At 37.0% G+C, this 26,168-nt stretch overlaps 1 protein-coding gene and 1 long non-coding RNA gene across 3 annotated transcripts in view; both read right to left on the bottom strand.

Annotated features, from left to right (window-relative positions):
- ATRNL1 (attractin like 1) overlaps positions 1 to 26,168 on the bottom strand; it is a 431,225-nt gene that overhangs the window by 33,662 nt on the left and 371,395 nt on the right. For both annotated transcript variants that reach the window (XM_064431406.1, XM_064431405.1), the window contains one exon: positions 17,830 to 17,944. In XM_064431406.1, the coding sequence (XP_064287476.1) occupies positions 17,830 to 17,944 (115 nt within the window). The remainder of the gene's footprint in view (positions 1 to 17,829; positions 17,945 to 26,168) is intronic.
- Positions 20,715 to 25,447, bottom strand: LOC135305891 (uncharacterized). The gene is made up of 3 exons (XR_010366880.1): positions 25,187 to 25,447; positions 24,354 to 24,456; positions 20,715 to 22,325 (listed from the first exon to the last, which is right to left on the bottom strand). It is a non-coding gene; the product is annotated as an uncharacterized LOC135305891 (long non-coding RNA).

Here is a 26,168-nt window from a genome sequence, read left to right as displayed (position 1 = left end):
CTTTCATAGAGATCTATTTCTCTACACAAATTGTTTGGCTTGAAATGCTGAAAATGTTTTGAACAGGAAAAAATGCTTCCTTTTCTAGCTCTGGCAGAACAGCATTCCAGTCTGTAGGAAGATGGTATAAGTGGCATCCAAGAGCCAGGATCAGAATGTACTTTATGAAGCATTGCCAATAAGGTAACATCCCCACCTTTTTAAAGTTGTTTCATTTCCTAATAGTTGATTTCCTGAGAAATCAATATTCCCTTCTCTTCCCTATACTTTGGAGAGTGATTGCAACTACTGATTTGAAGTTGAGGCTTTTATTCACTACTGATTTTTCAATGAGCCCTTTGTATTGCAATCCAAAAGATATAAATAATAACAAAAGGAAAACAAAGCCAACCAATAGTTAAGAGCTCATAACTTGAAGTCATACTCAGTTCAATCTCACAAGTACGAAGCAGATTACGTGCTTGGACACAGATCTCCTCTTCATCCACAGATCATTACCATCTGATTATGAGCTTGGTGCTCCCTGATATGGATGTGGCATTTTTTCCATTTCATTCTAATAGAAAATACATTACAAGAACCACAACAGCCCTCACCAACTTCCATATTTGCTAGTATTTTCTCTAGGAGCATTAAGGAACAAGTGGAGACAGCTCCCTTCAAAGTAAGGGTGCAGGCACTTCAGTGAGCCCTGCTGGGAAAACTGCACCAGTCCTGCAGTGCTCAGCTGAGCAAAGTTGCAGCTCCCACAGCAAAAAAAAATGCAGCATTAAAATTCAAGCATGCAATTTGATATCAAAAGGAAAATAATTTGGGATGCAAAGTGTCTCAACTTCTGCTTTTCAAAATGTAGAAGAAAATGCATACAGTGGCTACTGAAGTTAGGGAAATTTGAAGAGGAGAAGGTAAAAGCTATTTTTATCAAAAGTACACAAGCAATACAGCACAAGGTAACCCAGACAGGTACAGGGATAAAAAGGATGTATTGAAAACATGGAACAAACACCAGGAGGAACAGACAGAAATAATTTGTTTTATGAAGTTTCTTGAGACTTCTTTCTCTAAGACCTTTCTGTCTTAATGGCACTGGTGTCACTGTAGTGATGCAATTCCTCACCTGGAATAGGATCTGGAGGTGTATCCACAGCTTTAAGTGTGGCCATAGTACAATATTTTACTTCTGAAAAAGAAAGCTAATAATTTTTCTCAGCATATGGTGCATTTGCACACTTTAACTGCAAATTCATTTAACCATTCATACAGGCTGCACTGTGACTGGTGAGCAAAGATCTTTCGATTTGAATTAATGTTTTGAATCATAATTGCTTTGTTGATTTACTGACAGCGTCCATCCTCAGCTTTCATTTACACTATTTTTGTGTCATTGGTGAGTGTGAAAATGAACAATAATTTTCTTATAACTATGTTCCATCTCTTAGTCAGCTACAAAAGTTATGACTGAAGGGACATCAGCTTTCAACTAGGACACCTGAAATAGGCTAAAAAACCACTCACAAGTACACCTATAAAGTGTGTTTAGAAGATGAGCTTGGGAACTAATTTTATAATTTTCAGGTGTCTAGACATCTTTCATCTACTGAAATCACTGATTTAACCTGAGAGCTCCCCTTTTCATTTGAATAAACTCACATTGACTTAATTCAGGACTGAGAACTAGAATTTGTAACATGTATTATTTTATTGGTAGCTGGGAATTTCTGTCCTTTGTGGATTGTAAGTTCACTCTGCTGCACTGGGGTGTTCTAGTAACACCTTTATGTATCTATACAAATAAATGCACTTGAAACATTTGAGGATATAAAAGCATAGAACACATGGAATGTAATAACAGGGAGCAGGGCACTTGCTGAAATGAAAGATTTAATGTTGACTGTGCCTATTAGAAATTTACTGTCCTTGTATCATGTCCAGTTTGATGGGTAAGTGACCGCTACAGGCTTGTGCGGCAATCAGTCAGACACTCCAGATTAGCATTTCCATGCTTCCAAACTAGCATTTGCTAGCATGTCCAAGTTTGGACATTTTGGGCAGGATCTAATGAGGGAATTGCTGCCCAGCACCCCTCAGAGCTGCTGAGTGGATTTGACTGTAATTGCTACAAAGCACGGAGCTGCCTCTTCCTTGAGCTTTGTGTCAGGATGCCCTGTGCTATCAGCTGATGGAAACTCTCCCTGGGAGCTGGGCTACACATTCTGAGTGGGACAGGCTGTGACCACAGTCGTGGTTGTTGATTGTCACAACCACGACCACTCTATTCCTGCTGTGGCAATTTGTCTCATTTGGGATATAAAATCCTGCATGTCTTGAATTTTTCATAGGGTCTGTCATGGGCCAGAAGTGCAAAGTGGCCTGCCGTAAGTGTAGAAGAATTACCTATGCTAAGGATGGTAAAACAAAATTCTGTATCCAGTGAAAAAAACTGAATCTTAAATGCTTGACAGGGTTTCTGATTGTTTATTTGAGTATCTGGAATATTTTCATGTACCTACCATCAAATGCAAAACCCAATAATTTATGATGAGAAGATGCAGGAGAGTGGTGGTTTCTAAAAATCTGTTTTCATAACACTATTGATCAAGGGAGAAAAATCACAAAAAGCATCACTGAAGCATATCAGGGAAACAGCATTTGAATAAAGCTCTAGTTGCCCAATAGAGGTAGTGAAAGTTTATTACAGAATTTCTTAGTATTATCAGAGAGAATAAATTATCAGATTATAAAGTTATATGAGCTTCTTAGGGGACAATATTTATCCCACAGGTAAGGATTACTTGAATAATTTACAAATTCCCTGATGAATGAATTATGCATCCTTGTAAGCAAAATGTACATCACACACCCTAAATTGCCATACACCACTTCTGGGATGAAAGCCACACTTGCTTCCTAAAAAAAATTTCTCTTTATTAAAAGGAATTTCCATTGCACCTTGCTAGAAAGTGCCACAACCCTACAGGAAGAAATAACTGATCCCTGCTGGCTGAGCATACCAGACGTGAATCATTGACTCCACTGTGGATGGAAAGAGATGGGCATGTGTGTGGGAAGAAGGAATTAAAGCTCAGCGCCAAGATCTCTGCAGGAAAGCCTAAAAATAGCCAAACTTAGAAGAAGCATGGAGTAAGCTTTCTGGTTTCAGTGTCAAGTCACTTAGTAAAATTAAGATTTGGGAAGGAGAAGATCTGAATCAACCACAGCTTTGATTTTTCTGTTATTCTACAGATCCTGCATATCACCCAGGTTCAGAATTGCAGTGTCCCATATCACACACCTCTCATTTTAGGCATGCCAGCCTTTGACTGTAGCAGAGAGCAGTAATTAACAGTGTAGGAAGGAAGGATATTGTGCATATATAAAGGGCAAATTGAAGAAGAGGCTGAAGTGGTACTCAAAAAAAAACAAACCCAAAAACTGCTGAATGATTGCTATAATTTCAGTAACATTTTCCTGTAAAATACTCAGTTTCCCCCTCCATCCCTCAGTATTTCACCCTCCTGCTGTACCTGTCTTTGAACAGGCATAGTCTAGAGGACTAATACAAAGCAGTCAGGTCTACAAAACATGACCTTCACCAGTTTGGATGAACTGGGATTATTTTGATATAGAGAAAGGTGATAGAGTGTAAGCAGAAAAATATAAATGTCTGCAGAGAAGAGGAAGGAAGGAAATAATCTTTTTTTCCATGCTCATTTCGGGCATGATAAAAAGTAATGGGCTTAAACCATAGCAGAGGAAATTTATGTTAACCATTAGGAAAGCTTTTCTAACAGGAATGCATGGGGCAAAAAAATTCCTAGGTAAGAAGCAGAAAGTCCATTTTTGTAGGCTTTTATGAACAGGTTAGACAAACATCTGCCAGAAATAGTTTACATGCAGCTGATACTGCCACGAACAGGGGAGACGGGAGTAAATGATCTCTAAAAGTCCTTTCCAGCCTTATTTTTTTTATGATTCTGTAATCAACTTTGAAAGGAGCTTGGCATCACTCCTGTTGAAAATAATGGGAGATTGTGGAGTGTTCTGTAGTGGCATTACAGATTTCCTCCAGTACAGACCAAGGTGGAACTGTATGCATTTCAGTGGAGGGAAGTGAGACCTCGAGCTCCAGTAGCTGCAAGAAGGGTGGTAATTTATACCCAACTGCATTTGTCACACTCAGTATCTTGCATTGCCAAGGTCTTTAAAAAGCAGAAGAAATGTGATGCCTCTTTCAGGCCATTCTTCAGATTCTGTTCTGAACTGAAGCTGATGAGTAGCTGATAATGTTTCTTAGGTGGATGAGTAACTGCTTTTAATGCACTGTTTCACATAAATTAGAGCTTTCTCTACTCTGAATATTATTCCGAGCATATATTCTTAAATCATCAGAAAACAGTAAATTAAATGACAGATTTTAACTTTAATCTAAGGCACCATTTAAAGCTACGCATAATTCTTCTCCCATATCAGTGAGTACAATGCTCTGACACAGCTCAGGATGTGGCCCCCTGTGCTGCTAGCCATGGTTTGCTGTTTTCTAAAGAACAACCCCCCCATTATTTTCATCCTTTACATATACAAATAGAATTTATTCAAAGACTATTTCTTCAGCATTCAAATTTGAAATTTAATAATTACAATTTTCAGAAATTGTGAAGAAAATTTCATCTGAAGTTCTATTTATACTTAGATAATTTTTTACTTTATTCTTTTGTTGCTTCCCAGGAAAAGATGCAGCCTATTCTTGAATTTAATGTGTTATGCTGTAATAGTTTGTAGTGTAACTTGTAACACCTTTTGCATATTGATACATTTTAAGGTAACCAAAATATCTCTACAAAAACTTCACTGTGTACTCCCAGCTGCAATGTGCTATCAAAGATTCTTTATCTATTCCATCATGATGACTAATCAGTATTTCTGCATTGTGGACAGAGATTCCTGCATAAGTATATTTGACAGGAATCATTTATCTGCAGAAAGAATAACAGATTAATCTTCTCTTCCCTGAGAAAAAAAAAACAACCAAACAAACAAAAAACCAAAACAAAATCCAAAAACAAAACAGAACAACAGAATATCTTATATATTCAGATACTGATCTGAAATTTCATCAACAAATAGTGAAGAAGACTCCTTATCTTTGTCTCAAACATTTCTGCTGAGGCAATGCAGGGATATGGAAATTAATGAATGGTATTATGCACTAAACCATGCTATGAACTATTGCTTGGAGTGTTTTCTATTACACTTACAGCAATGAATCTGAGAGCAACTCAAACATTGTTCATTTATTCCCACAATATCCCCACAAAGTAGCATTCCTATTTTACAGAGAGCATAAAGACCATGTATCCACAAACGCACGGGGATCTGGTTAGCAGAACAAGGGCTAAAATCTACTCTGGGTGCAAATTCCAATAAATGCAAGTCCCCACAAGAATTTTCTCACTTTTTGATATGATTAACTACAATCAGCCACCTAAAACTTCCACCTCCAGTCAGTGAAACTGTTTCACTACAAACTAAATTCTGCTGAATTTACTCAAATTCCACTGTTGTGTGAATTTGAGCCTAAGGAGGCAGATACAGCTGCAAACACTCAGGAAGAGGAAGTGTTGCAGGGGAATGGACAGCACAAGCCTGAAGCAGTTTTGTGCCTAGAAAAGTGCCCTGAATGATGCTCCCAGGGATAAGTCTGAAAGCCTTGAAGTGCGGTTATGGGTTTGATGCTGCTACATCACTGTCAGAGGGCGAGGATAAGGAAGGTTACCCTTTGATCCCTGCAATCCAACTATTCTGCCTTCCAGGGTTTGCCCTGTGGCAAGGCACCAGATATTCCATGTCCCACTTATAGTCAGATGCACTCAGAAGAAGCTGAGGACACTGAGTACTTGATAGAAGACACTTCAGACTGTGTATCACTGGATCGTGAATTATAAGTAATAAATATATATAAAAATAGTACAAATTAAGATAGATAGCTACATTGTCATTCTAAACTTTCCTTGATCATTTCATGTTGAGTCACTCTCAGCCCTAAATATAGTCTGCCATTGTAATTTTCTCTTAATTTTTCTCTTACACCCTAGCATGTTTTGAGCTCAAGACAACCTTCCTGAAATTAAAGACTTAAAGTGACAAGAGTCTTTTTCAACCACTGTTCAGATCCATACTTCCTGCTTAGGAATTTGGAGGATTCACTTAATACTAATGTTTTTCAGACCCAAACATTTTATAAAGAAGGATTCTTTTAGAAGTGATTCACAAACAGGTACTAGTTTAAAATATCCTTCCTTTGGATAGATGATTTTGTCTGTCCTTTTCCCATATTAACAAGCTATCAGTCATTTTCAAGCTCATTTTTTCCAGTATGAAAGATGTATGCAGTTTAGTGTGTGACTCACTTGCCAGGTCCAACAACATTCACAGAAGCCTAATTTCATCTCATGTTATATTTGACTTATTTTCATTTTTAAAATAGATTTAACTGATCCTTGGATTTTTAGTTTAGAATTATTTTTAAATAATTCTTTTCAACAGCCTGGTTTTATTTTATGAACCTGCTAATTTTGTATGCCCAAACCTATTCCTTCTCATTGTTTCTGCAGCACTTCATATTTACTGTATATTTACTGTATTTTTAAGAAAGAGCAGAAGAAAAATCAACTTCCAATCTTTCTGTTTATTATTATTATTATTATTATTACTATTACTATTATTATTATTATTATTTAACCTAAGGAATTGCAGATGTGATATGAGAGAAACCCACCCATCTAGTGCTAGTATAGAGTAGTGCATCCTGCAGAAATCTTTGAAGTATCTCTGCACTCAGGCATGATTCACCAGGCTGTACAAGCTCTGACAGCCTTGCTAGGCTCCAAATCATCCCCTAAGCAGCATTTGGTGGTTTCCACACTGTTCCCCATTTATGTCCCACAAAGACTTAGTCATCTGGATGCACCATTTAGCTGGTGCTGTGTGTGGGCACAGTGCCATTCTTAGATGCCAAAGGATGGTGCAGGGAGAAGCAGAACTCAGCCCTGGGCTTGCACAGGCAGCACTGACCTGGATCTGCTGTATCCCTACAGGACAGGAGCTGACACATGGATCTCTCTGGAATATATCCCCTGTACCTCTCAGTTTGCAGAGCTGTGCAAGGCATACAAACAAGAGAAGCTGAGAATTTATCAGAGTAAGAGATTCTCATAACCAGCATCAACCCTTCTCTAACAGTCGTGACCTAATTAACACAAAGCCAGGGCTCTCAGCTACCTGTGGGTGCCCTAAGTTAAGATCTTTGCTGGGTTCAGACCAGTTCCTCCAAAAGGACATTTCCAGTGATTTCACTGTGACAGATTAATTTATCCACAAACAGAAAGGATGTGGGGAATAATAGAGTTTACTGCTGCAAACTCATGGGACTGCAGGGACTAAAGTATCCCTTTAAGATGTATAATATCCCTAAAGTATCACTTTAAGATGTATATCCTCATTTTGCTATTCAGAAAGATCTGAACTTTAAACCTTTTTTCTTTTCATTTGTACTTACAACAGTAATTGAATACATAGAGCATGAGAGGAGTTCATTCCCCATCCCTCATCTTAAAAATGTTTTATACTTACTAATAATATTAGTTCATTTGTGCCCATAAGCTCTAAAGCCTTCTACAATAGTTGTGCAATATTGATTGAAAGGGGTTAGATCAAATTATTCCAGAAACTGAGCAGCTCCAAACTTTTAAGAGCTACTTTTGAGTAAGAACTGTCCCTATCATGCTTTTAAACTGCTAACAACAGAAAGCCCTGACATTCTTCTGTCAACATTTTCCTGAACCACAAATTGCTCATGCATTAGAAATTCACTTGAAATGGCATAAAAAGGCTGTGAAGTAAATGTGTTCCTGAAGCCTGGGTCTGCAAGCCAGTGTAATTTCAGAAAACACCATACAGGCTGTAAAGACAGCAGATGCAAGGACTGAATTTAACTACATATGATAACTCAATTTATTTTCTCTGTAGTCTAGTAACTCAATAAGTCTTTAGCAGTTTTGTAAATAAACAGATGGATGCCATCAAACGCCAAAGAATGATAAATCTGATTGGTCTCTGTATAATTTTGGACAGCTTTATCGCAAAAATAGGCAGTAGAAGCATCTTACTCCAAGAGTGTGATAAAATAAACATGGGAAGGTAGATTGCTTTGTCCCAGTAATGAATGAAACTTTCCATGATGCCAGGACAGGTCTCAATGTAATTATTTTTAGTTGAAGATTGATTTCTGTTGATTAAAGAAAAAAAAAAAATCGGCTTTTCCAGGGATTCAATGTTAGAGTAAGGAGAAATAGGTGATGGGACCCCTGCTGAAAGATTTAATTCATACACAACTTTAACTTTGAAAGGTTTATGGTTCTAATTTAGCTGTAAGCCATCTGCTCCACATAGTATGTGTTGACCGAATATAAAACCAGACCACCAATTTCACATAGGAAGGACACTTATCATCCAGTGCACCACTTGCACGGGGATTTGTTCACTTTACCTAATTCTGCACCTCTAACTAGACATCTGTTTAATTCTCAAAGTATAAGAGCACAAAATTTAAAAAGGTGTTGTTAGGTGGAGGTGCACATTCACATGGGCCCTACTGCTGTCCATTTTCCATGTAAGAAACTCTGTGTCTTTGTGCCAGGAGAAGGAGAACAACATGCTGCTTTACAGCATTATACATCAATGTTTCCACTTGTTTAAAATATTAAAATATTTTTTCCCATGAGATTTCTATTAAAAACTACATAAGTCTTGCATAACCTCTCTCAGCAAAATTCTGCAGTGAGAACTTCCCATGTTTGTTAGTTGCCTTTATAATCTCTTTTCTTTTCCTTTCCTTTGTTGACATCTGTATCATTCATATCAAAAGAAGAAAAGCACACTATGATTTCTTTCAACCAGGGAAAGCTTAGCCTTGCAAAGGGCCTAAGGCTCTGCCTGGGAGACAATAAAATTTTGAAACAACCTAAATTTACAGCTTTTTAAATTCAGAAAGCCTATGAAAATGGCTAAAAAGCATCAACCAACAAAGTAGGCTGTCGTGTGCAGGCAAAGACATGTAAGAGCCAAATAAGAATTGTCAAAAGTCAAGATGAGTTCCACCTTGCAAAGGTTTAGTAGAACAAACATCCAAGGATTTCCAAGGATTTTCACTGTATATAACTGAGAGACCAAAACAGGACAGAGTCATTATGTAGAAAGAATAAAGCAGAGATCAGGTGTTTTCTAGATATTGTCCCAGGAGTGAATTTGAAGGTTTTCAAAGAGGGAGGGAGATAATGTTTATCAAAGAGGGTAGCATCAATATGGATAATGGAATGAGGATATGGAAACAGAAGAAACAGAAGTTTTATGAAATGACATTAGGGTAATCAGAACACTAATTCTGTAAGAATACCAGAAAACAAAGGCTGGTAACAGGGAAATTTAATAATATGTCATGTCAGATGCATACAAATTGAGAACAGTAACTGCTGTTTCTTTCAAACTAAATATTGTCTAGATTCAAGGGAAAATATATTCATTTATTTACTGATCTATTAATCAGACTCTGCTATGAGGTACTTTGCTAGAAGGAATAATTAAAGGCAGGTAAATGGAAAACAGGTCAAAATGCAACAACATTTCATCAAAGATTGTGCCAGGAGCCCCTGATAGGTTTCTACAATAAGTTAGATGATTTTCTGGGAAAGAGTATGCAGAATATTTTCTAGATTTCTGAAATCTTATAATGTGAGAATTTATCAACAGATAAATTATCAAAAGAGAAGATAGAGGAGTTATGGAGAGTGAATAATGGCATGACAGAGAAAACAAAGAATAGTTTTGAAGAGAAAGAAGGCTGATGAAGGTGCAACATGGAAACAAGTCATACTTTTTACTGTTCATTTTTGTTTTCATTAAAGAGCTTGGCATTAACTTAATTAAATCCGATCATGGCAAACATCATTATCCATCATCAATACAGAGAAGGCTTAGAATATAACCCAGAAAGAGATGCATGACCCCAAGAACTTGGGGAATATACATGTACTCAGATTGAACAGCAAAATTCAAAGCCATTATTTTGGAAAAAAGCAGAAACTTATACTCCAAAAGTTTACAGTTCAAGGAAGAAAGTAAGTTGGCTGCAGATGTAACAAGTTGAAAAGGGGGGAAAAATGTTTTTAAAATGTAAATGTTAAAAGGAATAATGCCACTGGGCAATGCCAGATGGTCCTTCACATGGTACTTTGAGTACAAACCTGGTCATGCAAGGTAAAAAGAGATGAACTGAGGCTAAAACTGGGACAAAGCACTACAAAGGTGTTCAAAAGACTGAAGAGCATGTTTAGAGCAGACCTCATTTGCCTTGGCAAAATGAAGGTGGAGACAAGACCTGATTGCTGTGTTGAAACACTGTGGGGGATGGATGAAAATAGCAGAGCCCCAGGTACTGCAGCTGAAGGTGAGCAGGCAGGTGCGGCTGAGGATGGTGTTCCTTTCCAGGTTAGAGCCTTCCATCTGAAGGTTTGCAACCTAATGCATTTGTTTGTGGCCAGAAGCTTTGGATCATGAGCATTCATCATTGCTTCTCCATTCCCATGACAATAGGAGTGAGGAAACCACTAAATTGTTACCTGGATGCAACCTGACAACAGCTCAAACAATCTCCCCACAGAGGGGAAGAGATGGACATGGCTGCAATTACACTTCACAGTGTTCAGAATTTTACATCCTCTTTAAGTTCCCTTTATGCAACTAAAACTGCAAAAACCCCAAAAGAAAAAAGTATTTCTAATACTCTGAGAAACAGTGACAGTTTTGGATTGAAAAATGAATAACTGGTTGTCAAAGAAATGTTCACAGTACTTAACAGTTTTTATTAATATGTCTCATTTTATTGAGTCCCTCTAGGGCAGCAAATCCAGTGATAAAGTTGTAAAACAACCATCTCCACCTCCTCTATTCTCCTATTCTCTCTTTTTTTTTCTTATCTTTTTACCTTTTTTGAGCTGATGTCTCCACAGCATGCTGGTTTTACTGTCCAATCAATAAGTTACTTTTGCCAAGATGTGTGGAAGACACATTGCTAGCATTATACTACATGTTCTTCATATTAAAATGTTTATGTCCTTTCCAAGTATGTTCTTCAGAATTTAAAGAAATGAAGTTTCTATGGGTAGAATGATGCAAAAGCTATATCATTACAGAACCACCTAAAATTCTGTAAAAGAGCACACAAAATCAATACCTCATTCTTTATCACTTACAAAGCCTTCTGTGCTAAGAACCTCTGTACTTTTCAAGTAGAATTATTCCTGCACGTAGCAGAAGTAACTGCTCTGGGTTTGGGCTGGAGTAGGGGTGGTGGTGGCTAGCAGGTCTTATTATCTACTTTGTTTTTGCTATTGCCATCAATATTTTTTAAGTAATCATCGGCACCATCTGCCACTTTCCACTGTGTTCTTTTCACAGTGTCAATACTATAAACACAGTCTGCTCCCTCATTTGATGCAGTGCAGAAGAATGGAATTAGGCAGAAAATAGTCATTCCAAAAATAGGCCTTACTGCTCAAAAGGAAGTAACTCCTTCAGTAAAATGATCTTGGGAAGAGATTATTTTAGTTTACATCAAGTCTTAGAGCTATTTCATTAAGCATCTCCAGCTAACTGAAAAGAACCCTGCATTTTACAGTTTCTCAGTGTCAGTAAGTGGAAGATACTCCTTAATATACTAATTAGGAGTTTAGTTTTAGTTGTAGTCATTAAAACTCTTACAAAGACTATTTTTGTTTTCTCCCACAATGTTAATGTTTTCTAATTTTTTGGAGCATTTTACTGGCATGATGTCAGTAACTAATATGGAGTATCCCTCAACAAATTACCAAAATTACATTTCTACACAAAGTGCTCTGGGTATGCCTTAGATTAAAGAGAAAGATTAAATTCAGTCTTCACACAGTCTAAACAGTAAAAGGAAATTCAAATATTTCTGTTCCCCACTGAGTCTTTTATAATATTCCAACTTATCTGTAGAGCTTCTGGTCAAATGAACATGACTGTGCAATTTTGCATAATAAATAAAATGTCTGACTCACCCTTGTATTTTAACACAAGTTCTAGACATTTGCACCATTTTTGTGTATTACATAGTTTCACTTATTTCCAGTTGCATGTGGGACTTCAGAGGAAATAAGAGAACTGAGATTTTTTTGTTTTGATATTTCATTATTTGAAAAGTCTTGCGATTAATGATGAGAAGCGTCTGTTCTAGGGGTGTTGTATAGTTACTTTTGCTCATGTTTTTATAATATTTTTCTCTGTTTACATGCCATTTTATCCTACCTAAACAGTATTGTTAGATTAAAAATATAAAATATACTTTGGTGACTCAATGTCCATAAAAGAGCAAATAATGAAAGGAAGCCAAATTCTGTCTCCAAAATTACAAAGAAGAGACAACATTCAATCTAGAGAAGTGGATTGCTACGGAACAAACAACAGGATGATGCACAGAAATCAGTTTGCTTAAATAAAAAATAGGACCTTACTTTGTAGGGCCTGATAAGTCAGCTGGGAAAAAGAGAATGCAGAAATATGTTTGTTCTGATCTAGACATCTATCATTTTTCAGAGTTCCTTTTTCCTTTTGCAATATCAATTTTAGGGTTTTTTTCAGATGTTTAGGAATCAAATAATCAGTTGTGAATTTCTTCCTATGAATTGAATATGAATTATTGCTATGAATTTCTTTGTTTCTATGCCTACCTTCACTTTTCTTCTCCTTCCTTTCAGTATTCACAGTTTTTCTTCACTAAAGCAGAGATTCAACCCTCCTCTGTGTGTCTTAATGACAGTGGATTTTCTGCTACATCTTTTAATTGTATTTTTCTACAGGAAAATCTATACTCATCCTTGCAGCACTACTGACTTTATAGGGTTATTTTGCAAGTGTGAAAGGACTGTGCAAAGGAATGTGTTTGTAGCAGGTAGAAATTCATGTGAATTACATGCCCCGGTGTATGTCTGCAACCAGTTCTGCATACTGAGATAGGCACACATATGAAGCCATTCTACAAATGAAAAGCCATAAGCTATGGTTTTGTTTCCAAGGGTCAGAAAAATTGAGCAATATAATTAAATATAATACTCTATAAAAACTATTAGTTAATTCATATTTATGTTAATGTGCCTCTTATGATATGCATTAGGTTTTTTGTATTTTAATCAGAGAAAATTATAAATACAATCAGGAAAGCCTTGTTACTGTTTTCAACCAGAGCTAATTGTCTTGTAGAACACTTAATGAGTCATTATTCATTATGATGGTGAGGACAGGGAAGGCAGATGGCATGGTAGTTTTATTGATTCTGTGATCCTACTGTAGCTTGCTGATTAAGTAGGATTGAACACCACAGTCAGTGTGGCCAGAATTACACAAAATTCTGTTTTGAGTCAAGGGTATCAGACAGGAACTTTCAGATATCACTATTTGGAGGCCTGCCATCCTAATTTGTACTTGTAACAACAGAATATTGCACGCAGTCTTCCATTCAGCTTCCTTTCCATTTCCAGTGTTATTTTATGGGTTAAGTTGGATTCAACTCATCCACTCATAGTGATGGAGGTGTTAAAGATCTACTAAGGTTTAACAGAGACTCATTTGTGCACATCTGCAGAGACCATTCAGCTCACTGCCTCAATAGGGAATTTCCTCTACTGGGTGCTCTATCACTTCTACCCTCTTGGTAGATAGGCAAGTGCTGCTGTGTGAAAGTAAAATAACCTGTAAATAATTCAGAAATTACACCCCTTGATTCTGAATTATTTTGAAACGGTTTAATATTCTCATTTTTCTTTGTGCTTTACAGCACAAAGTGGCCTTATCCCAGAATGATGCAAACATTGTTTTATAAACTTATTGTACAATAACTCAATACCTCAAAGCATGGGATTTAGTTGGCTTTAGTAGTAATGATGACATGGTCACAGTTCTTTTAACAGAATTTATCACATTACCAAGCTATTCTTTCTGTATTGCCCAATATATCACCAGAGCTGTATGAAGACCTTGAAGGAGTTATTTTTGGGCCTTCCGCTGCTGATAATTCATAGGCACCTTTTTCTGCATTAAGTCGTATATTATTCTCTTTTTTCCTGGTGTAACTTGTTTTGTTCAATTCCCTTTACAATGTATAATTTAGTTCTTTCTAGAGAACTAAAGCAGCTGCTCTCATTATTAGATCTGCTTTGATATTAAGAAGAGTTTAAGCTATTTAAATCGTGGGGTCAGACACTACAGCAACAAAAGATGATGTCAAGCTTCCAGTGTATCATAAAACTTTTAAGTGACATATGAACTACACTGATGCATTCGTACTGATAGACACGTGAACCCCACAGACAATTGCTATTTTTCGGACCCTCTAATTTTGTTCTGATTACACAGGTACAATGCAGTGAATGAGATAATTGAAGAATGAAGAAAGAATATGTTCTATCAGTCAATCCAAACTGAGAAATTTAACTTAATGTTTTGCACTGATCATTTTAATTTATACTTTGTCTCTAATTTCTTTCACTTAAAAACAGTTACTTCAGTTACCTCAGAGAAGTATAATTGAATTGTTAGCTTACACCCAAAAGAAAATGTAAGGTCTGCTGTGAAACATCTAACCCACCATGATGGCAACATTTTGTGACTTTTCAGATTTTCCGAATATTTAATTCTACAAATAGCTGCATCATTGAAAAAAATCTCTTTTTAGAACACGAATCACAATGACTATTTATTTTCTTTTGCAATAAATTCAATTTTATCAATATTTTGACTGAATCTATATGATCAATCTTTATAAAATCTATTTTAAATCACAGATTAATTTTACATGGTTTAACTATTTAACTCACAGAATTAGCCCTGAGTGCTAAACAATGCTGTTGAAAGTCTTTAAAGTTGTGAGTATTTTCTGCAGGAAGCAGAGAACACACAGACCTGCACTGGGACATATGGTGTCTCCTAGAGAAGTTTTTTGCAATGCATAGCCTTTGGCCAAAGCCCACCATCTGTAGCTTCAACTTTCCTTCCAGCTGCTGGTAAAGGTGAAGTACAGAACATATGCTGCACAAAGAGTAACCTTTACATTAGGGTTTAGTTTATTTGTTGGTTTGGTCTTTTTGCTTTGTTTTTGTTGGGTTTTTTTTGTTTTGTTGTTGTTTTGAACATTCAGAGATTTTTCAACAAAATATTCGTTAATGTAAAACTCAAGAAAACTCAAATTCAGATACCTTAAAAAATTATGTACACAACTAAGAGCTCCAGTGGGGCATAGATTAGTTATTTATGTAAAGAATTTGCTTCCTCAGTTTTGGAGAAAATGCAGGACAATAAAAATACAGGCATTCCCTTCTTATGTTTGGGATGTATGCATAGAAGGAAGAAATGCCACACTCTCCCAGTGTGAACTGGGAATGAGCATCCTTGAGGTATGATTTAAACAAAGATGTTTGACACACTGTCAGTTCTATCCTAGAATGATCCCAACGAGCTGGAAAATGGCCGTGTACAAGTAATAGAGGATTCTAATATTACTTGGCAAGACATAATTACTGAACACACGACTTCCACCCCAATATCACTGGTTTTGTCTAACTTAGGTCATAAGGGAAGCCGACTGCGTAGAGAACATGTGTGCTGCCCAAAGTTTCCACGTCATTTCCAAAATCTTGGCAGTGCTCACAGCATCTGCTCCCAGGCAGCCCAGGGTGCTGCAGGACAGGAATGGAGTGAGTTAGCAGAGCTACAGCTGTGCCAACAAACTTGCACAACAGCTCCTGGCCAGCCTAGGCATGGTTACATAGAGCAATCCATGAGCTCCAAAACTCATCGTGCACAAGAAAAAAATTATTACAGCCATGTAATCTAATACACTCTAATGGTTGAACCAGTATGGCTGAACAACTCAAGCATTTCTATTTGCTTTTGACCCTGAACAAAGTGAAAGTTGTAGGACTAAATAATTTATATATTTTGAAACACTAAGTGGCTGACAGGTGCCATAATAACAAATGGAAGAATAGAATTCCAAATATGTGCCTATAAAGCTGGTGGAAGGTAAAGCAATGAGAAGACAGAACATAATAGGAGGACAAAACATGTTTAAAAAAGACGTGAATTCTTTCACAGGTTGAAAAACCTGCAGAATGACACAGCAGACATGTTATTGAACCCAAGTCCTCTTTCTAAATACCCATACTTTCCATGATTTACGCACAGCAAAGACCAGCAATTACTTTTCAAAGACTCCTTTATATGGTAAATAGAAGCTAATTATGAAAAAAACTAAATGAATACATTTTTACTGTCAAGATGAACATCATAGGTAAATTTGAAAACAACAAAAATAGTCCCTCCAAAAACATTTTAAGCTTCAATTTCAACAATTACTTTTAATTTCCTTTCATAATGTTTTTGCTTGTTGCAAGATTATAAACACCTTCATTTCTTTTTCATTTCCTTGAAACATGAACAGGGAATAAGCAAAACATCCTTACTCTCTCATTGCTCTCTTCAGAGCACTTACATTTATATATTTCTTCCAGGAAATGGATTTGACAAAGCATCAGTAACACTTTTATTTTCATAGCACTTCCAAAAATTATATTCTAAGCCATAAACAGCATTTAAAGAACTAAGTCCTCATCTCAGAACTCAGAGGGAAAAAAATATAACACCCCTCACCCTCAAAAAATGAACTAAAACTCCCAAATAAATAACAGATAGTGATCAGGCCAAAAGAAGAACACCCAGCCGAGCTTACTTCCAACATAAGTCAACTGAGTTTGCCCTCATCATTACTCAATACTTTTTAATCTCTTAAATGGATTTTTGAAGGTTAAAAGGATATCTTTTTTTGGCTCTTAATGATAAAAGTTAGCCTGAAAGCATATTTTCTGGTTTATTCCTGCATTTTGGGCACATACCATGCAGTCTACTATTTCTTACAAAGGCGTTCATCTTGGCCCCAGCTCCAGTGAAGTCTGGATGAGTAAACTGGTCACGTGTGCAGTGTCACATTACTGGCCACACTTTCTTGTCATGGCTCTTTTGTAGGCAGTTATTTAAAGGATTTTAAAGGTGCAGGAAGGTATCTCCTGTTTGGGAAGTATTTTATGAGAATGTTTTTGCACAATGACCTAGCAGAGAAGGTAGGTCACCACAAGAAGTGCTTCCAGATAATGCAAGTGCTACTTTAAAATGAGCTGGGATCACTTCCAAAGTGAACACCTCCCTACAGAAGCATTCACTCACACAATTCCAGGTTTTATCTGACAGGCATTCTGGGAAATACTAGTATTTTAATTGAGTCCCAGCCAGCAAAAGGTTGGGATTTACGGTGCAAACTAGACTGCACTAAATTTTAGCCTGAAGTGAAAATACTCACTGGTATTCCCTGTACAGCCTCATTTGCAGCAGCTTGAACTGAAACCGTAGAAGTGGCTGCATATGAATTTTTTTTTTCCCCTGAGAGACAATGTTGGAGCATATTGACATGCACAAGTACTGCTTCAGGAAGTCCTAATGAAAAGTGGCTGGCTTAATCACTGTGCTTTTTATGTGGACACAACACCAAATTCCCATGAAAAATGAAGTTGGGGCTAAACTTAATATCAGCTTGACCAAGCAGCTCCTCGTGTCCATCTGCTGTGCCATTATTTTGGTCTGTGAGGGTGAGTTTGCCCAGGCAGAGAGTGTAGGAGGAGACAGACCCAAGAGGCAGCCCAGCAGCCTTACCTGACTGCCCGGGAGGTGGAACTCCTGACGCTCCCCTGGGCAGGCACAAAAACACCGTCAGCACGGCGGCTCTGTTTCCTGAGCACGGCTCGATGGCGATCGGCTTAGGAGCACCCTGGAGAGGGAAAACACCCAGGTTAACCTTTGACATTTGCATTCCATTTCTACTTGTGCACTTTTTGGGTTTTTTGAGGCATGGTGTAAAAGTGTGAAGATATTTTTTCCGTTGAATTCAAACAGATTGTCCGAACCATGCTAACCGACTTAAAAATGGACGCTGACAGCCCACTCTGCAGATCTAACCAAACAAAAAGTAAATTATCATAAGGACAACAAAATATTACTGAATTTTATAGCTTGCTAAATGTAGTAATATCAAATTAAAGCTTAGAAAACACCAACACCTTTTGATATACACATTGCTATCTGAGAGTAGCCAACTTCCCCATCTCTGTTAAGAAGTATCCATGTGAAAGAATTCTGCTTCAACAGTATCCATCACCTAGCCTGCCTAATGCCAAAACTATAAAATGAGTGCAAATCTACATTATATACCAATAGCTAAGGATTGTCAACCCCACGTGAGAGCCCCATACCAGGAATTCCGCCTTCTCTCTTGCTAAGGAAATGATTTCTTCAAGGCAGGAACTTTCTGATTCTTATTGCATACGCAAAAGATAGGTGCAGTGCTACTATATTTATACATACTTAGAAACTCTCTGAAAATGTTGCCTGTATGATAATCACCTTGCTTTATCTTCTATAAAGCTAAGATAGCAGTGGTGTTGATGGTGGGGGGTTTGTGCGGTTACCAAACTCTCATTAATTATATAGATAATTTAATTTGCAGCTAGCTTTCAACTAAATGGTTGCTACTGTATTGTTCTTGATTTACCAAGGACAGTAGGAGTTGGGAAAAAAAAGCAAAGCAGTCCACAAAGGCAGAGAATAATAAGTTTTTAAGATGAAAATTTACAATGTATCCACATTTCCATGTTTCTGAGCTTTGTGTTCACTCAGAGATAGGCATTTCACTTCTGAGAGCTTAAACATTTAGTCAAGCACTAAAGATATTTCTAAAAACATTAGGTCAAAATCAGCATAAGCATTTCTTTCTTTTTCTGTTTGTAAATTTTCTAAATGTCTGTCATGTTCCAAGGCAAAATATGATTTCGACATTTTGATTCAAAATTCAAAGCCAGAAAACTTTATATTTACATAAAAAATGCAATGTATACAAAAATGTCAACTGATTCCAGTATTCTAAGAAAAAAATGCTAGTTTAGTCAAGTTAAATGCACTGCAAAGTACTTGATATAAGGAAAACAAAGGCACTTCCATCATGTAAAGCAATAATCATTTTCTATTTTTCTACCTCCAAGTCACCAACATTTATTACTGCTCAGTGAAAAATAGATAAACATTTTTTTTTTTTTATTTCATGGTCATATTTAAAAGGCATTTCTGTAAATTCTTTTAAAGTGACAGCATTAAAGAACTTGGGTAAACAATGACATCTAATTAAAAAATTCCATGCCATAGGTAATGACAACTTACATTCACCAAAAGCTTTACCAAGTGATAAAACAGAAAACTAAAACTCCAAAAGCTCCAGCTGGTGTTACTAATGCAAGCAATAGAGCATTTAAGTCAATATTCCTGACTTGTCACAACGGCAAATCAAACAACTATTTGAAAACACAAAGAAAATGAAATCTTCATTGTAAAATGTAATTCAGAACACTTTATGCAGACACACAACTGAAAGGAACAAATTCACTGCAATGACTTTTAATTTGGTGATTACTTTCTTTTAAATCCACATGATGATATTTTCTTTTGCTGTGTAATATGAACCCTTTGATCAACAGGCCCCATCCTTCTCTGTTTGAAGTTTATACTAATGCTCTTCAAAACACAATTGGAGGAAATGATTTCTGATAAATACTCTTTCAAAGGACTTCATCCAAAAATAAAATACAGTAAGAATTTAGTGCTTTTTTTTTTCTTTATAAAAAAATTATGACTGCAGAAGCAAGATGTCTTATCTTAACCTCACATCATTCAGGTTCCCTAGCAAAAATAACACAGTAGCATAGAGCAAATGATAATAATTTAGATAGCCTAAGGTTTGTCAGTTGTTTAAAGATAAATACATAACCATGAATCAAAGTTATTTCACAGGGACATAACATGTTCTCTGAAATGTGCCATTTATCATGCATTTTCCACGGGTTTTTTGGAAGAGATAAGGTACAAGTTTGTTTGCCCAAAGCAGTAAGCTGCCATGATTTACTTGCTAGAATTATCTTTTTTTCTTTTCCCCTTGTAAAGAAAGTGACTTACATTTTTTGTCAAAACCTCACATGACAATCACAGATTAATAAAACTTTATCAGTGGAAGACATAATAAACAAACACTTCTTTGATAAACTTTTACTCCTATACTCCCTTTTTTACACACACTATGACAGAAAGAGGTGTGTCAGCTGGGAAGGGGAAAAAGAAAGTGTCAAAGAAGTATGAAGGAACAAAAGGATTAAAGAGCATATATAATTAATATTGATAGAGAAAAAAGAGTAACCCAGAGGATATAGAAAGAAGAAATAAGTGGAGAGGATAGAGATTAAATCAGGTAATAAAAAAATAGATAAAGCTTTATGCACAATTTAAGTATATATTCATGCATTTATTCACAGAAAGGAAGTATCAGGAGTCATCTTCACATGTTCCTAAATTTTTATTAGAGAAAATATTTTACATTCTCACAGTATTTTCCTGGAAGTCCTAAAAAGCCAAAGTTCAGCTGCCTGGTGAGTTTATGAGAAAATACCAAGCTTTGGGAAGAGTCTTTTGGATCTGTTTCAGTAAGAAATAGATTTGGGCCGAATAATTTCTTTTCCTTCACAGGACAGATGACAATATTACCACTGCTGGCAGAAAAACATATGGCAGTGTATGCCATATTCATGCTTTAGAAAAGAAAGCAGCAAAAGAGGTGAAGGATGTTTATTTAAGTATTGAAAACCCCTGCAAATCTTGCATTATTGTATTTGTCCATTTGGGAATAAAAGAGCTGATCAGCTTTAGGAGTACAGAGCTAGGAGAAGCTGGGCAGTGGATTTTGTCCCCCTTGGTGGGTGGGATGGGCAAGAGAGCAGTAGGATTTTAATGGTGCTGTGTGAACTTGTCCAGTGTCCAATCTCAAATTCTAATCAATTTCAGAAGTGGCAAGCAGTGATATGAGAGAAGAAGAACCTGAAGAGGTGAGAAGAGCAGGAGAACAGTGACTAAGGGTATGTTCATGGATCGCTCTAAGTATTCAGCATCTCATTGGGCAAAATACACTTACACTTCATTACCAATTTGAACCAATGAAAATATTTAATATTGTGAATATGGGAAGATGAAAAGTATAGAGTTTTGGTCTATCTGTATTCCAAGAAGTTGTACCTCTCAGAAGTGCTATAAAACTTTTGATTTTCAGTACAAGTAATATCCCTCTATATATTTTCTTCAGCAGTCTAAGTTAGATGCATCCAATTTTTAAAAGTGCATTATTATACCATAAGACAAATACTTCACATAAGACTAAATGGCTGCAAACTCATGCCAAAAAAGCAATTAGAAAATTGAATCAAGGAATTAAGGATTAATGTGAGCATGTTACACCTGTCAGAAGCAATAAGTATTTTGACAAGAACAGAATAAAGTTTGACAGTGTGCACAAATACAGATCTGACATATAAATCAAGTATTAAAATGCAAACAGCTATGCATTAATCACTGTAATGTTTCCTAACTAAAATGGTCTTGGTAGTACTTACAAGAATTCATTATAAATAAAACTTCAGTTCTTAAAAACCATCTTCTTATACTTCTTATTGTATTAATTAATTATGCCAATTTAAACTTAGTTTTTAATCATATTATTAAAACAGCATTAATCTGGTGAATTCCACACAAACTAAGCTAGATACCTTGGCAAATAAACAATCAAATCTGTTGTTGCAAGAGGATTAGGACCAGACTCAGAATGTAAACAGCCACTTTTCTGGATTTTTAATGTGCAAGACTTGAGAGAGGAAAAAAAAAAAGAAAAACATAAAAAAAAGACTGTGTCCTCTGAAGAGGTAAGAGATGCAGAAAAGGAGGAAACAAAACATTCAGACTGTTAAATTACAAGTATTCATTTGCTCTCAACTTCTGATGCTTTTTCTAAATTCTTTTGTTATTTTCTGAGTTGCATGATTTATTTGGGATACACAAGTCTCAAATTCCAAAATGCATTTGGATTTTGGTCAAATTAAGTTGCCTACGTGCAAATTCAAAAGCCTCAAGAATCTGTTAGTCTTACTATTAGTATCAAAACTTTCTCAAGATTTGAAAGTTGTCTACCTACCAGGCACATTTTGGTCTCTTCAATGCCTGCTCTGGCACTCCTGCAGCTGCCCTGGATGTAGAGCTCAATCAAAATAGCTGTTCCCAAAACATCCCTATCAAATTAGGTTTTACATTGCAGTTGCGGCCACTTTCTTTTAAAACAGAGTTGAAAGCAGAGATTAACTCTGTTTTTTATGGTAAGAGGATGAACCCTGGTTACCCTGTTCTGCTTTTACTAAATGCAGCTTTGAGGTGAAACTCTCTGACCTATAATTAAAGATGAAGTGTTTGTTTTGACCATTTTCAGGGCAGTAAAGGCAGACTTCTCAGCATGCTAAGAAAAAAAAAAAAAAGGAAAATTCGCCCTCTCAAAATCACAGAATTCCACTAATGTCATTTGGCTGGGGCTTTCTGGGCCATTTTCCTGAAGAAACTCCAACTGTCCCTTGTGCAGCCATCCTTCCAGGAGAAGGAGATGGCAGACTCCCATGGCAGACAACCTCCATCCTGCCTCCACCTGATTGTTTCCACGGTCATTTACCAAGAGAATCAAACCCAGCAGTAATGTCAGAGGAAAGAAGCAGCACTGTCTGCTCCTCCCAGCAAAATCCCACCACTTTCACAGCACCTGCTGCTGCCCCAAGGAGAACCTGACACTTCCAGAGTGCTGGAGCTGAGGCAAGGCCAGGAACAAAGCCTGCTGTCAGCACTGCTGGTTCTGTAGACTGTCAGTTCTACACCACATTACTATTCCAAGTGTTGGGTGAACTAATGAACTAATGCTCATTAACAAACTTTAGAGTATGAGCTTCCCACCCACCCACAAGTTTTCACAATTTTCTCCACAGATTTATTCAATGAGTAATGAGCTTTAATGATAGCGCAACCAAAAAAAAAAAAAAAGCTTTCATAAAACATCATTTGTGTAAGGGAGAAATATACTTCAGGAAACACAGAGACAGAATAAATAAATAAACAGGACTGGGGTACTGAACATTGCTTGTGGCTGGTAGAGGAAACACCAGTTCTTCATAAGACTCCAGGGTTTTACAGAAATCCTGAGCATTTACTGAAGACTTTCATTTAATACATCACATAAAGTTCCTCTCTTGCAATTAGTGAGTGCAAAGCTTCACCTCATTTCAACCTGCAAGAATGGCCCAGAGCCCAAGTGTCCTCAGCACTTTGAGTTTCTGCACTGCACCTTCTGTTGCCTGAGGTTTTCTAAGTGATTTCTAGTTTTGGCTAATGAGGTCTCACTAACCTATTGGAGGTACATAACCACATTACCAACAGCAGCAAAAGCTGGTGAACTTTTTGCTGTATCTCATAATTCTTCTACCTAAACTGGAAGAGACTTGAGGCAACCACCTTGCTTCTGTGACCGAGTGACTGAGTCATCCAGCTTCACCAATTCACTGGGAGGACTCTACCAACCCTACTGGCCCTTCAGAATGAACAAGTTTTACCTGAAAACTTCTAGCATGTCTAATTTTTATTGATAATTAAATACAACCCAACCAAAATCACACTAACATTTCTCATTACTTTTTTAACAGCAAATTATCTTTCCATTGTAATTCTGCCCCACTGTTTTTGCAGAACACAAATCATTAATTTCCTTGTTTCAAAATGGAAATGGAAATCTCAGACTATACTGGAACATTATTTTCCATAAGAAAAGCAGTGGAAATGAACAATAAATAGAATACATTATGATTACCAAGCTGTTATTATGGCCCCAGTGCACAAACTGCATTGTTATCCTTCGATTTATTGTCTTGCTTCTCTATCTCAGCTCTAACAATGATAGACTGCATTCTTTCATGCAGTCTTTCCTGAGTAGAATATGGTTGTTAGTTCTGTACTGATCTGAAATTTATATATTAGTCTTAAAGTGTTTATGCTCAGAAGAGTCATATTTTTAATATAAAAACTATGTTTATTTACAGCAAAGTTACTCTCAGTTAATCTAGTAAAGGACTTCATTTCAAAACCTAATATTATGTCATGTGGCATTTCATTAGCAAGAGAATTATGAATTGACATTCTGATAAAAACTGATTTACTAAGACCAAGCTATGAGAAACACCTGCAAGATGCATTTGTTTTCAATGGGGTTTCCAGAAAGAGCTCCTTACCAGGTTTGCTATTCAGTTTTTGTCCTACTGCCTAGAGGTTGCTTTTCCTGAACTGTGATATCAGTGTGCACCACCCTGGAATTTTCTTGATTGTCAAGAGAGGCTGAACAAAGCACAAGACATTGTTAAACATGACAAGTTAAAACATCAGGTGGCTGCAAGGAACATTGATTGCATTTCATTATGTGTGTGCCCATGTATGCAGTTCCCTGTGTCTTCCTACTGTTAAATAAACTTGGTTTTACTTTACTATTACATCTTGCCCATTAATGAGGGTAATTCCAGGTTAATATGGAAAATATTGAACATAACTTAGAGCGGATGGTGTGTGCAGTAGTTGGACTGGATTACTGCCAGAGATATCCCCTAGAGCTTCCAGAATATTCCCCTATTAAGCCTATGAGTCTGATTAAAGGCTGGCAGTGACAGCGTCCAGTTTGTGAAAAGAAATTTATCTTGGCAGCATCCAGGTAGATCCTGTTGGGAAATGCACCTGAGACTCTGTGTCTGTGGCATATACCAGGAATCATGTATCCCCAGGTACCTTCCTGTAAATTCTTCTGACTGCCATCCTGTAAGTCAAAGTGGTGCTGTGCAGTGAAGTGATGCTAATGGGCATTTGTTTCCCAGATGGGCATATCTGCTGGATCTCCAAGGATTAGAAATGAGAAGTGGAGAATTCTATTATTCCTTTACAATTCAGCCTTAAAGACTTATCTATGAAAACTCATTTCCCTGGGGACGAATAACTGACAGTCCATCACTGTTTGAGCTTGGGCTGATCACTTCAGAGCAGAGAGTCTCTCCCATGTGTCACAATGGGTTAATCTTACCCTAGACTGCCTGCAGAAGAGGACACGGTCCCCCCAGAGCCACTACTAACTTTCCAGGGTTGGGAAAGATAAAGTACAAGGCACAATTTAAACTCTGCCTCACTTGCAGGCTGACAGCGTGGCTGTGGTAATAGGCAGGGCTAAGTGTGAGCACAGTACAGGTTTCTTTCACTGGGAACAAGCAAACCAAACCAGCTGCAGGCTTTTGAAATGTCCATGAGGAGCCCAGAAGGGCAGCCCTTTGCTCAGGGGGGTTCATAAAGTTTCAATCTGTCATTGTGATGAAACTCAGACAGAAGGCAGAAGCTCTGGCCAACAGTTACCTTTTGTGACTGCACAGATCTTATTCCTGCAGCTCTGCATCACCCCAGAGTCATAAAAGATAAGGTTTGATCATCATTTAGGAGATCAATGCCAGACGTGAGGGTTAGGCAAGGCAAATGTCCTAAAAGGATTATGCTGTATTTTGCATTTCTTGCAAAATTGGAAAGAAAATATAGTACCCTGTATGTCATCCAAAATACAGTGTTAGTGAACTTTTCCTCAGCAATGCCTTTTCAAGTTCTTTTTTAACCTCCTGGCCACATGCAGGATGCCTAGTGAATGATAAATTAAAACATTTCTACCTGGAATTGTAATAATAAAAAAGAGAACTAAATCAAGACATTGTGAAAACTAGCTGTCAGCAGAAGGGATTGAAGTGCAGACCTGGCAATATTCTTAATGCCAGAAAAAAATCTTAATGGCACCAGAATAACAAATTACTTTCTATCATGACTTAACTTACACAGATCACAGACGAGGGAATGTAGGGAGGACATGAACAAATGTCTGAAAACATGACATAGCTTTTATTTTCAGTGTCCTTGCCATGGCCCAAGGACAGCTGTAAAGTGTGTACACCAGAGCCAAAACCATTCTGAAACAAATGATCCCTGTTTAAGATTTGGAAGTCTGTAGAAGTTTTCATCCCAGTTACTGC

The sequence above is a fragment of the Passer domesticus genome, chromosome 8, assembly GCF_036417665.1.
Source record: "Passer domesticus isolate bPasDom1 chromosome 8, bPasDom1.hap1, whole genome shotgun sequence".
Classification (NCBI taxonomy): domain Eukaryota; kingdom Metazoa; phylum Chordata; class Aves; order Passeriformes; family Passeridae; genus Passer; species Passer domesticus.
Note: the sequence above shows the minus strand (reverse complement) of the source record. Positions and strands in the feature narration are given on the sequence as shown.